At 43.7% G+C, this 12,213-nt stretch overlaps 1 protein-coding gene across 1 annotated transcript in view; it reads left to right on the top strand.

Annotated features, from left to right (window-relative positions):
* The window catches only part of TNFSF8 (TNF superfamily member 8), a 30,330-nt gene that overhangs the window by 6,096 nt on the left and 12,021 nt on the right, over nucleotides 1–12,213 (top strand). The window contains exons 2-3 of the mRNA XM_083597456.1: nucleotides 5,399–5,444; nucleotides 10,896–10,973. Of these exons, the coding sequence (XP_083453582.1) occupies nucleotides 5,399–5,444; nucleotides 10,896–10,973 (124 nt within the window). The remainder of the gene's footprint in view (nucleotides 1–5,398; nucleotides 5,445–10,895; nucleotides 10,974–12,213) is intronic.

Genomic DNA, 12,213 nt, shown 5'->3' with positions numbered 1-12,213 from the left:
CACCCTGGGTCTACAGAACTCTCCTTCGTATTCCCATCTCTCCATAGCTTACAATCCTTCCTAGTCTCAACCACTATGGAATATCTTTCCTAAATAAAGCCATACAATCAAAGGGTCACAAGGGATCTTGAAAGTTAGCTAATCCAACCTCATGGGTCTGTGCTGGATCTTCCATGCAGGATCTGTAAATGGAGAAATCTGAGGGCTCCCTTGGACAAAAAACAAGGACACCAGCCAGGAATACCAGAGCAAAATAGCAGCCAGTAGGCTTGGTCTTTAGTGAAGACTGTCACGACAGAACTCCCACCTACCACAAGGTGGAACAAGATGGAAGCCCCAAACAAAAGAGCCCCCAAACTTTTATTAGCTGCTAATCCCCATGTTATCCCCCCAAACGACATCACTCATACATCACGGTTACATCATGAAAGTGGAGGTCTGGTGGCAGTAATCTGTGCATCCTGGACCCTGCCCCATGGTTCTCCTTGCCCTCCACCAAACACTCAACAATTATAACAAAAGAGATATTTACATTTCCCTGTTTCCCAGCCAAGTTAATCACACCCTTTTGTCTTCATCTGGGTTTATTATTTCTGGAATGGCTACCTGTCTGGCACTCATGTATCAGGATACCAGGGATTATCACTCAGGCAGAGGGGCTGCTGAGTAGCTGAGCTCACATGTCTATATGAATTTCTGAAGTTTTCCCTGTGAGCCAGTACATAGATACATTTATCAGTGAATTCTTACATTTGGTACCATGCAGCAAAGGCCCTTTGAATAGATAGAAAGAAACTGTGATGAAGTGTTTTGTGGGGACAAATCACAAAAGTCACAAAAGCAATTGTGCTGATTTTGGTAGTGGGTTGCATGTGCATGATATCTGCTGGAGGGGCAAACCCCGCCCCCAACCTATACATAAATTCCTGCAACAGATCCAATTACAGCATCCTTGATGCATGACTGCCCAGCCTCTATGACAGAACATAAGAAGAGTCCTACTGCATAATACCCAAGACAGGGCTGATGAATTTTAATGAGGATTTGTTTTCTTTACAAAGTGATGTAGGAAAATGAAAAATCAAGAGAAATTGGTATTGACAGATTTGACCAGTCCTAGTCCTGCTAGATCTCCACAAGTGGCCAGTGAGGCTATTTTGGTGAAGTCACATCCACTGGCCCTACTCCTGATGGAGAAAGTGTAACTTGATCTCGGGTGATTGACAGATTTGTAAACCCAGCCACCTATCAAGCTTGTCCCTCAGGGGTTTGAGGGAGTTAACTATCTGACCCAGGGGATAGATCCAGTTCCCCAGGATGGACTGAATGACAGACAGGTAGAAAGCTGTGTGTGTATCTTTCTAGGGAAGGTTGAGAGGGCCATAGCTCACTGGCAGTTAAGGATGGAAAGCTCTGTAATTTTGGTGCTCTCAGTCTGGTTTTTCTTAAATTTGGTTCTCCACAATTCTAATAAATAATAATCACCATAAACATTCTTCAGTATTTTGTTTGGCAATTTCTCCTCATATAATGCATTTTGGTATACTATTTTCATTCTTTATGCACACCTTCCCCTGGCATCTGCATTTTTGTAAACATTGTTTGGTTGGAGAAATGAATCGCAAAATTCAAAGAAGTGCGCATTTTGAGGGGTGGCTGTGTTTCAGTTCTCAAATTGTTTTGGAAAGTGCAAACTTATACATTCGGCTTTAAATGCAAACTGAATCAAAGTTGTCCCCCTTCCCTAGTGGTAGGGCATCTGCTTTGCATGCAGAAGAATCCAAGTTCAATTCCTGGTGTCCCCAGGTGGGCTGAGCCTGGAAAGAACCACTGCCAGTCAGCATAGATAGTATTGAACTAGATGGACCAGTGTTCTGACTCACTATAAGACAGCATCTTATGCTCCTGCACACCACCCAAACAAAATTATGAGAGGTGAAAAGAGGGGTCTTTTTCCCCTCCTTCAAACCAACCATTGATCTCATTGGTCTCAAAGACATTTGACAGCCATCCTCAGGGAGTGATCCACACTCCTGACAAGCAATCACTACAGCTCCCTAGAATAACATTTTTGGCATAATGCCACCAAATTGATTTTCAAAGGAAGACAGATGTTGTTGCAGCCTCAAGCTTGTAAGTGACCAGCTATATCAGGATTGAAAAAAACTACACCAGCGCCCAAGAGAAAACACTAACCTTTCTGATCAGAGCTATGTTTTGAGAAAAGGACAAGATTAATTTCCATCTGGCAAAATTGAGGCCATGCCCAGAGAGCCAGCTTACTGCCTCTGCAGTATGTTAAGAACTTGTTGAACTCACAATTTAAGAAGGTTTTGGGTGGTTGCTGCTATTGTTTTACTAGGGGGGGGGCACTGTTTTTATTTTTTATATTTTTGAAGTAATTATTTCAAGTATTGCAACAAAACAGATGCAAAATTACTTTTTTAAAAATAAAAATGTCTGCTTATTACATTGCTATATGCCTTTCACCCAAAGAAATCAGAGCAGCGTACGAAGTGTCCTCTATCCCATCCTCATTTTAACCTCACAGCAACCCTGTGGGGTAGGTTAGCCCAAAGTCATACTGGCAGATTCATCACAGAATAGCACACCAAAGGCCCATCTAGACCAGCATCTTGCTGTGGAAGCCCATAAGTAGGAAGTGATAGCAACAGGTCTCCCTTGCTGTCGTCCTCCAGCAACTGGTATTCAGATAAACTGCCTCTGAACATGGAAGTTCCACTGTGTTAATCATGGCCAATAGCCATTAATAGACTCTTCCTCCATGGATTTGTCTAATCCCTTTTTAAAAGCCTCTTTGTGGGAATGTGTATCAAATGCTCTTTAAAAGTATGGTGTGGATCTGCCCTATGTTAGCATTCTTCACCACCTCTTTTGGCAGTGCATTCATTATGTGAAGACCATTTAATTAATTTTAACCTGGATATAAAATTATGGTATGGGTGTGGGTGTCATAAAGCAATGGCTTGTACATAGGTTCCTTTTCCAAAAGACCAAGCTTCTGAGTCTGGAGCATCCCTGATCATTAGCTATGATGGTCTTGATGGCAGGGGCTTATTGGAATTAATATCGCCACCCATCCCTAGAAAAATGGGATCACCTGTCCCCTGTCCCTTTGTGCTTCAAATGTGGGGAACCCCTGAATGCAGGCAGGGGAAACCCCTCCATAGAGGGAGGGGAAGATTTGGTATCATGAGTGGGTGGGTGTCTCACAATCTCTTCTGATCTGTGCTTTATTTTGTCCAACCAAAGCTGGCAATACTAATGGGAATAGAGTTTCAACAATATCTGGAGGTGCTGCTGTTTATTCTGGACTGAAATGTAATCATTATGAGTATTATTTACTAACCCTTCACCCTAAGGTTTTTTAACACAGTGTCAAAACTAGTTTAAAACAAAGTAAGATCACAGAAATAACAGGGTTCCTAAAAATATACATCCCAGATGTCAAAACCAAGGGTAAAGAGGTCTGTCCTCAGCATTAACTGAAAGCTATATACAGTAGTAGGGACACGGGTGGCGCTATGGGTTAAACCACAGAGCCTAGGACTTGCCGATCAGAACGTCAGCGGTTCAAATCCTGCAGCAGGGTGAGCTCCCGTTGTTCGGTCCCAACTCCTGCCAACCTAGCAGTTCGAAAGCACGTCAAAGTGCAAGTAGATAAATAGATACCGCTCCGGCGGGAAGGTAAACGGTGTTTCCGTGCGCTGCTCTGGTTCGCCAGAAGTGGCCACATGACCCAGAAGCTGTACACCAGCTCCCTCGGCCAATAAAGTGAGATGAGCGCGGCAACCCCAGAGTCGGCCATGACTGGACCTAATGGTCAGGGGTCCCTTTACCTTTATATACAGTGGTACCTCGGGTTACAAACACCTCACGTTACAAACACTTTGGATTACAGACTCCGCTTAACTGGAAGTAGTACCTCGGGTTAAGAACTTTATCTCAGGATGAGAACAGAAATCATGTGCCGATGGCGCAGTGGCAGGAGGCCCCATTAGCTAAAGTGGTACCTCAGGTCAAGAATGGTTTCAGGTTAAGAACGGACCTCTGGAACGAATTAAGTTCTTAACTAGAGATACCACTGTAATGAAGATGCGAAATTCACATCCATGGGGAGGGAACATTTAGGGGACCTCTCCTGCCCTCTCGCAAGCTTCTTAGGGTGGAGGAATTGCCAAGATCCACTGCTTTTTTTCATTTAAAAAATGTTTAGGGGTACTCTAATTTTTACTAAAGAAAATCACCATTTTATAGTTCAAATTGGGGAAAACAAATACAGTAAATGGACAAAAGTACAAAGATTCACAAAATATTTAGGGGTATGCGTACACCTGCGTCTCCCCAGAAGAAGAAAAAAAGCACTGCCAAGATCAGGGGTCAGCAACCTTTTTCCACCATCCCTCAGACCATGTGGTGAGCCGGACTATATTTTGAAGGGGAGGGTAGAACAAATTCCTGTGCCCCACAAATAACCCAGAGATGCATTTTAAATAAAAGGACACATTCTACTCATGTAAATCACGCTGATTCCCGGACTGTCCACGGGCAGAATTGAGAAGGCGATTGGGCCGTATCTGCCTACCCCTGGCACCAAGATCTATAAAGACTGTTGATTTTAACACCCAGGAAGGTCTGTAGAGAAGGACATGGTCTTTCAGGTACTTGGGGCCTGTGTTATTTAGGGCTTATGATGCTAAAATAAGCAGCTTTAAATGGGCCCAGAAATGAACTAGCAAGAAAAGGGAGTTATGTGAGGTTTAAATGGAACCCAACCCGGTAATCTGGCTGCTGCATTTTAGGCCAACTGAAGTTTCTGAGTCATCTTCAAGGGCAGTGCCATGTAGAGTGCATTGCAATAATCCAAATCTGGATGTTACCACCCCTGAAACTTCATGTCCCATTGTTAGTGTCTCACATCACCTAAGGATGCTCCATTTCATTTTGAGAATGTGGGGTTTCAAAACATAATTGACTTATTTACAAACATTTTGGCATTGTCCAATGGTCCAGGTTTGATGGGGCACAGTTGCAATTTTATCAGTGAAACAAGTGGATACTCATTACCACAATTTCCCAAAATAATATTATGTTATTTGAAAAATATGCTATTGGTGAGTGGACTAGGGAGACTAGGCTAGTCCCCTAAATGTTCCCTTGGCACCTCCTTCCCAAAGCCTGGAAAGCTTCTTAGGGGTGATGGATGTTGTATCTTAACATATGGGCTGCAGTTTAGTCACCTGTGAATTAAAATAAAGCCTATTATGAGTTAAAGTTCATTTAAATGTAATCTAGGGTAATGAAAGCAAGGAACGGGGGGGGGGGAGTCTAGGACATCATAGATGTAACTTTCTCTTGACTTTTTGTCTCTTTGAAGGGATCTACGGCTGAGTACGATGGACACCAAGGTAGAGAGAAATGTGGTAAGATGATATGAATGAGATAAATTACAAGTGAATATTTTTGGCATGGATGGTCTGAAAATGTAGGATTTGAGCCAGTTGTTGCTTGGGCTGATAGTTCCTTGGTGATGGGGAGGGGGGCACTTAAAGCAGGCACAGTCATACCTGCCAGGTGGGTTTGCCGAGTCACGCAAAACAATGTAAACTGGTCCCAAGTTGCTAAGAGCTTTATATACCTGGCCTAGTAGCAAATCAGTAACCAGTGTAAAGCATAGGTGTTACATGCCTCACTCCTGTCAGTGATTTTCCTGCAGCATTTTGCACTAACTGCAGCTTCCAGATCAAATGTGAGGGAAGTCCCACATGGAACACATTGCAGTAATCCAGTTTTGAAGTAATCAGTGCATGAACTATTATGGCAAGGCTTCCCCAGTCCAGGAATGGCTGTTGCTGTCAAAACAGCAGCACTTGGTAAAAGGTACTTCCAGACACTGAGGCTACCTGAGCCTCCAATGACACAGCTGGATCCAAAAGCACCCCAAACTGCGAACCTGCTCCTTAAAGGAGAAAGCAACCTCATACAATGTAGGCAACTGACCAGTTTCTTAGAAACAAGAGCTATTCACCCATGGTGCCTACTTGAACTAGTACCAGTGACAGGATGAAGTGGTTTCAGCGCTAGAAAACAGAGGTTTCTGTATGCCGGATGTGTATCCTATAATTTTCGCCTTGCCTTTGTCAGCTGCATTGCACAATCTTCATTGTTTGGGCAAAGATGGACCTATTCTACATCACTGTGGGGGACATTTTCCAGAATGAGGGATACATTCCATTCTGATCAACCTCCTGAGGGCCACATGCCATTGATGGGTGGAGGTCAGAGGCAAAAGTGATCAGAGCGACAAGTGCAAAGTTCTACCTTTGTACATTGACCTGGTTTCTACACAAACACTCACATTGCCCTGTCTATTCTCCATCCAGGAAAGCAAGAGGCATAAACAGAGTTCCATGATAGGCAAAAACACTCCAGGAGGTTGCAAAGCAGAACCAGTGAGGGTTGTGGTTCAGGAGGGTGTGTGTAGCCTGGAGAGAGAGCACCAAGGACCATATAGCCTAGTGGACCACATTTTCTCCCCTGCACCCAAGCCTGAAGCTCCCCGTTCTACATGCTGATATCATTTCATCAGATTGATTCTTTCCTTTGTAGCATGTGCCACACTCCCCCACAAGAGAGATGTAAAATGTAAAGAGAAACAAAAAGTGTTCAGTAAGAGATGGAGAATTGGTCATCTACTAACCTTGGCAAGTCTTAAACTGAGAAATTTGCACTAAAATCCTAAAAATAAAATAAAATAACCACTACTAACTCACAAACTGATGAGGAAATGTGGAGAACTGAATGTAAGACTTGAAGGAACTAACAGGTATCCACACATTGGGACAGAGAAATGGTACAGAGATGTTGTCCCAACACTCCTGTGCCTGAGACTTTATGTTTTTAATCCTGAGTCTTCAGAACCCCACTCTGAGCATACCTGCAGGCCATCCAGGTTGCCTGGGGATTTGTTCTTCTCATGAGGAATAGCTTACTCATGAATGTGCATGTGTGTGTGTGTGTGTGCGCGCGCGCAAAGAAGTGAAAAAGAAAAGAGTAGCAGCAGTGGGGCCCTTTGCAGGGACAAATACTTTGCTCCACCACCATCACCACCTCCACAAAATATGAAACTTCCATTTGCAACTTCACCACATGTAAATAAAAAGCACATAGGGAGTGGTGGACTGTTTTGGACATTCGTTCTCCTTTTTCTTCCTGTTATCAGCATTTCTGTCCCAACTTTTATCCAAGAAGCTCAAGGTGGCAATCCTGGCTCCGTCCCCTGCCCCCCCCCCCCCCGTTTTATCCTTGCAACAGCCTTGTGAGGTGGATTAGACTGATGGACTGTGACTGGCACAAAGTCACCCAGTGAGCTTCATGGCTGAGTGGAGGTTTGAACCCTGGTCTTCCAAGGCCAACATACTAACCAATACATTAAACCAGTGCTAGTACATGGGCACAGTACCCAGGGCAACAAGAATGGTAGTTCTCCTAGTCCAGTGCATCTGGCTGTTTCCATTTTGCCTCCATAGAATTAGAAAATAAGATGGTTGGGGGTTAATGAGTTCACGAGTAGTCAATATACCCATTAAAAGAGCAAAGTATCCAATCTTAATGCAAGGATATTTTGTTGGCAAGATAAAGGAAGCTCATGTCTAAAATTGAGCAGATTATCTACAAGACTCTCAAGGCCAAACAGCCTTGCCGAGTTGATTCAGAGCTATTAAAACCACCTAATAAATCTTCATCCCACATTTCTTTTGGCAGAGAACAGGATACCGTTAGCTAAATACCTAGAGGTACTCAAATGTGACTTTATGTGTACACACACACATTACTCAGCTATCAATCATCAAGGGCTGAATTGGAAACAGCCCACTAGGATTTAATTGAGATTAATGCATGGATAGATAATTGAAGGGGTATCATGCTCGTATTCAGTGACATAGTGTAGCCTATGTTGTGAGCAAGGAGGAAGTGTCACAGTATCAATCATCCTAGAGAGGCAAAGCTCTGCTTTTGTGCAGTCAATGCTATGTTTCATTCATTTACCCTTGACTGAATATTGAAATCTACGGTATTTTCTACTGATCCAGAAAGATAGCCCATCCATTTAGTCCTAGGGTAGACAATCTTCTTGGTTCAACAGGTCAGATCCTTATCAGGATCAGCCTTGAGGGACCTCCCAGTTGTCAGTCATCTGAAGTCATGATACAATGCCAGCTGCAATGTACTTTGGAAAAGCACCTTGCAAGGTGTTGCTTAAAGGAAGCTTTCCCTTCTCCTCTCAGTTTTAGCAAAGGATTCTGATACAAATCCCTTCCTGATTTGATGTGGAACCCTACCAAACTGAGCAGTATTTAAGTCCCATTCATCGGCTGATAAGTGAAGGGGTTAAATCCTGTTATGCTAAGGTTACCAGATGTCGAACTAAGCTAATCAAAAACTGAGGTATCACTGTACAGTATTTATTTTTCCCAATTTGAACCGTATATGAATGATTATTTATTACAACAGCAGTCATAAAGAAGAAACGTGAAACACACAGAAAAAAATGGGACATACAGGTTAAATTGCCCCATTGGCACTTTGCAATAAATAAGTGGGTTTTGGGTTGCAGTTTGGGCACTCGGTCTCTAAAAGGTTCACCATCACTGTACTAGGGCTATGCCCCGATTCTGATGAAACCCAAATTTTGAACAAAATCAGCTTAGGCTGGGTTGGGTTGTCCCATGCCAAATTGACTCACCTAGAGCAATCCGGTGCTGTCAAAAGACAGGGCAGGCATCCTCTGCACAGCCTCCTTCACCAACCCTTCCCTGCGAGGAGCACAAGTGGTGAAACAACAAGCAGCCAATGAGCAGAACATTAACTCCTGCTTTCTGTATGGGCTCCTTGACCAGTGCAATTTCCCCAGGGAACATGTTGGCAAGGCAGCACCCAGAAGGATTGAATGCAGTTTTTCTTCTTCCCCTGTTACCACCCTTCTGACAACTTTAAAACAGGCCCCCAAATCAATTTGGAGCCTGGATCCAAGGTGGACTCTGAATTGGATTGGTCTGTGGGTACACAGCCATAGAATGTGTTCCACATCTCACACTGATGGGCTAAATTGGAACCTGTGTCTCACCTACTTAGGTCTGCTGGTAGGAGATTCCTCACCAGTGCTCTAGAGGTTGCTAGGTTCCAACTTCCATCAGCCCTGCTGACTACAGCTGATGTGACTTTGAGTCCAAAAAAACATCTGGAGAGCACCATGTGGACTACCTCCATTCTATACCTTGTACCCGTAGAAGTCTTTGCTTAGATCTTGTAGTTACAATGCTGTTTGTCAAGTGTTGTGATACATAAACCATTCAGAAAGCCAGGCAATAACTGAAAAAACATGTTTTATCAAGTGAAAGAGCCTAGAGAAGTATTAATGACATATTTGTTGTCCCAGCTGAGTTCAGGCATGAAATTTCCACCTAAAGCCAGTAGAAGGCTCTGTTTTATCACATATGAGAAATGTGTTAGATGCACATAACTTGTTTCTAAGAATCCTGCATCCATCTAGTGTAAAGTGAGAGCTGGACCATAACGAAGGCTGATTGCCGAAGAATTGATGCTTTTGAATTATGGTGCTGGAGGAGACTCTTGAGAGTCCCATGGACTGCAAGAAGATCAAACCTACCCATTCTGAAGGAAATCAGCCCTGAGTGCTCACTGGAAGGACAGATCCTGAAGCTGAAGCTCTAATACTTTGGCCACCTCATGAGAAGAGAAGACTCCCTGGAAAAGACCCTGGTGCTGGGAAAGATGGAGGGCACAAGGAGAAGGGGACAACAGAGGACGAGATGGTTGGATAGTGTTCTCGAAGCTACCAGCATGAGTTTGACCAAACTGCGGGAGGCAGTGGAAGACAGGAGTGCCTGGCATGCTCTGGTCCATGGGGTCACGAAGAGTCAGACACAACTAAACGACTAAACGACTAAACAACAACAGTGTAAAGTCATAATTAATGACACCAATCAAGTCTCAGCATCAGGCTCTGATCCTTGCCAAGCCAATACAGTAATGTTCTTGAGTTGTGAAATTCTTCCTTGGTGATGGAACTCAAAAAGCTGAATCACTGCTTCTAATTTGAGATGGTGTCTCTAGGTGATTCTTGGTGAATTAAGCACACTGAAAGTTCATTATCCCACCGATAAACTGATATGATCTGATTCAATGCATTAATAAAGAAATGTGTGGGGTTTTTTTAAAAAAAACCAAACTACTTTTCTCCCACACCTGCTTCCTGGAGCTCAGATAATAATTCCAAAAAACACCAATATTTCAATCCCACAGCTTTGGCACCTTTCTGTGGTCCTTTGTGGGGATGCTAAGTCACCTCGGAGCATCATTTTTGTTTAAAGAAAGTAGGAACCAGGCCCAGATAGAGGGGGGACCATATGGGCCACTTGGCCCGGGCCTTTGATTCCAAAGGGGGCCTCAGTCAGCATATTCACAAAATTATTTATATACAGTGGTACCTCGGGTTACATACGCTTCAGGTTACAGACTCCGCTAACCCAGAAATAGTGCTTCAGGTTAAGAACTTTGCTTCAGGATGAGAACAGAAATCATGCTCCGGCGGCGCGGCGGCAGCAGGAAGCCCCATTAGCTAAAGTGGTGCTTCGGGTTAAGAACAGTTTCAGGTTAAGAACGGACCTCTGGAACGAATTAAGTACTTAACCCGAGGTACCACTGTACTTACTTGTTTATAAGACTTCAGTTATCCCCAGGGTAAAAAAAAGAGGGGGGGGCACATTATCTACCTGGCCCGGGCCTCTGCCTGGCTCTGCAAGGCCCCGGTAGTAACAAGGGTTTTGTTTGTTTTCTTCTTGTCTTTTCAGTGCCATGGAAAATATCAGCAGAGGCTTTGAAAGGTCTGCAGACAATGGCGTCTGAGAAAGCAGCTGCATATCTTCAAGGTCAGTGAGAATAGTCTATAAATCAAAGTATGAGAGGTCGCCCTCTCCCACCATAAAAGCCTCATTGCTTCTTTCTGTATACCTTATATTCTTTGAGTTCCACAAATGCTCTTGTCTATCCCATGACTCTCCACTGTATACATGTGTGTAGAATAGGGTGTTCCAGAGGCATGTTGTAGATATCTATGGATCCATAGGATTGCCAGTCCGTGTAGGCAGTACTCTGCTAGATGGACCAATAGTCTGACTCAGGATAAGCCAGCTTCCTATGTTCCTTTTGCTATCCACCTAGAGTGAGTCCCCTATCTGGGCCTTCGTTTTTTGTCGCACTCCAGCCGGTGCCTTCAGCAGCTAAGGTCCCACTCCTAGGAGACAGTAAGTGGGCACACTCACTTGCAAAGCCATGGTTGGTAGTGCAGTGCAGTCTAAACCAAGGTCAAGTACAGATTATCAGCCCAGGTCAAAAGCATGATCCAGAGATAAGGCCAGTTCAAGGTCAATATCACAAAGAATTCCAACAAGGGAACACTTGGGAACAAGGAAACAAAGACTTTTGTTGTCACCATAAAATGGAAGGCTCGCCTTTTCTGACTTCTTAGAACAAACCCTAGCCACAGCTGCTGATAATAAATGCATTTCAGGGACCCCTTACACACAAGGAGACCCAATCTACTTCTACTTGTGGGAATGTTAAGGATTGTAGGAGAGGATATATTGATTAAGTAATATCCTTCCTTCACTCATGCTAGTGAGTGATGTAGCAGAGCAAATTCCCCTCAATATAGCTGGAAGCTAGTTTGCGGATTCGCTTGAATCTCTTAGTTAAGATTATTTCCTGGTGTCCCCTTTGATCCCACTTAAAAGAATAAAGACACAAGAGTCTTTCTGAGTAAAGTAACAAAAGTTTACTCACATTTCAGGTCACAATTTGATCCCTGAAAGGCAGGCTTTACTTAATAGTTACACAAAGAAGCAGTGAGTTTGTCTCATATGGAGACTGAACTCATGTGCTGCTGGCTGAGAGCCAGCAGACAGCAAAATTAGATTAAGACAACAAAATGGCTGAAGGAGAGCAGCATGACAGCAAAAAGAGATAACAAGAAAACACTGGAACAAGACAACTTCAAGACTGACAAAATGGGTGTATGACTCCTTTTATGGAGTCAGTCAGAGCCATGGCCATCTCCCAGATCACATGCAGGGGGAGGAAACTCCAGACCAGTGGAACAGGAAGTTATAC

Source organism: Podarcis filfolensis (genome assembly GCF_964270895.1).
Source record: "Podarcis filfolensis genome assembly, chromosome: Z".
Classification (NCBI taxonomy): Eukaryota; Metazoa; Chordata; class Lepidosauria; order Squamata; family Lacertidae; genus Podarcis; species Podarcis filfolensis.
Note: the sequence above shows the minus strand (reverse complement) of the source record. Positions and strands in the feature narration are given on the sequence as shown.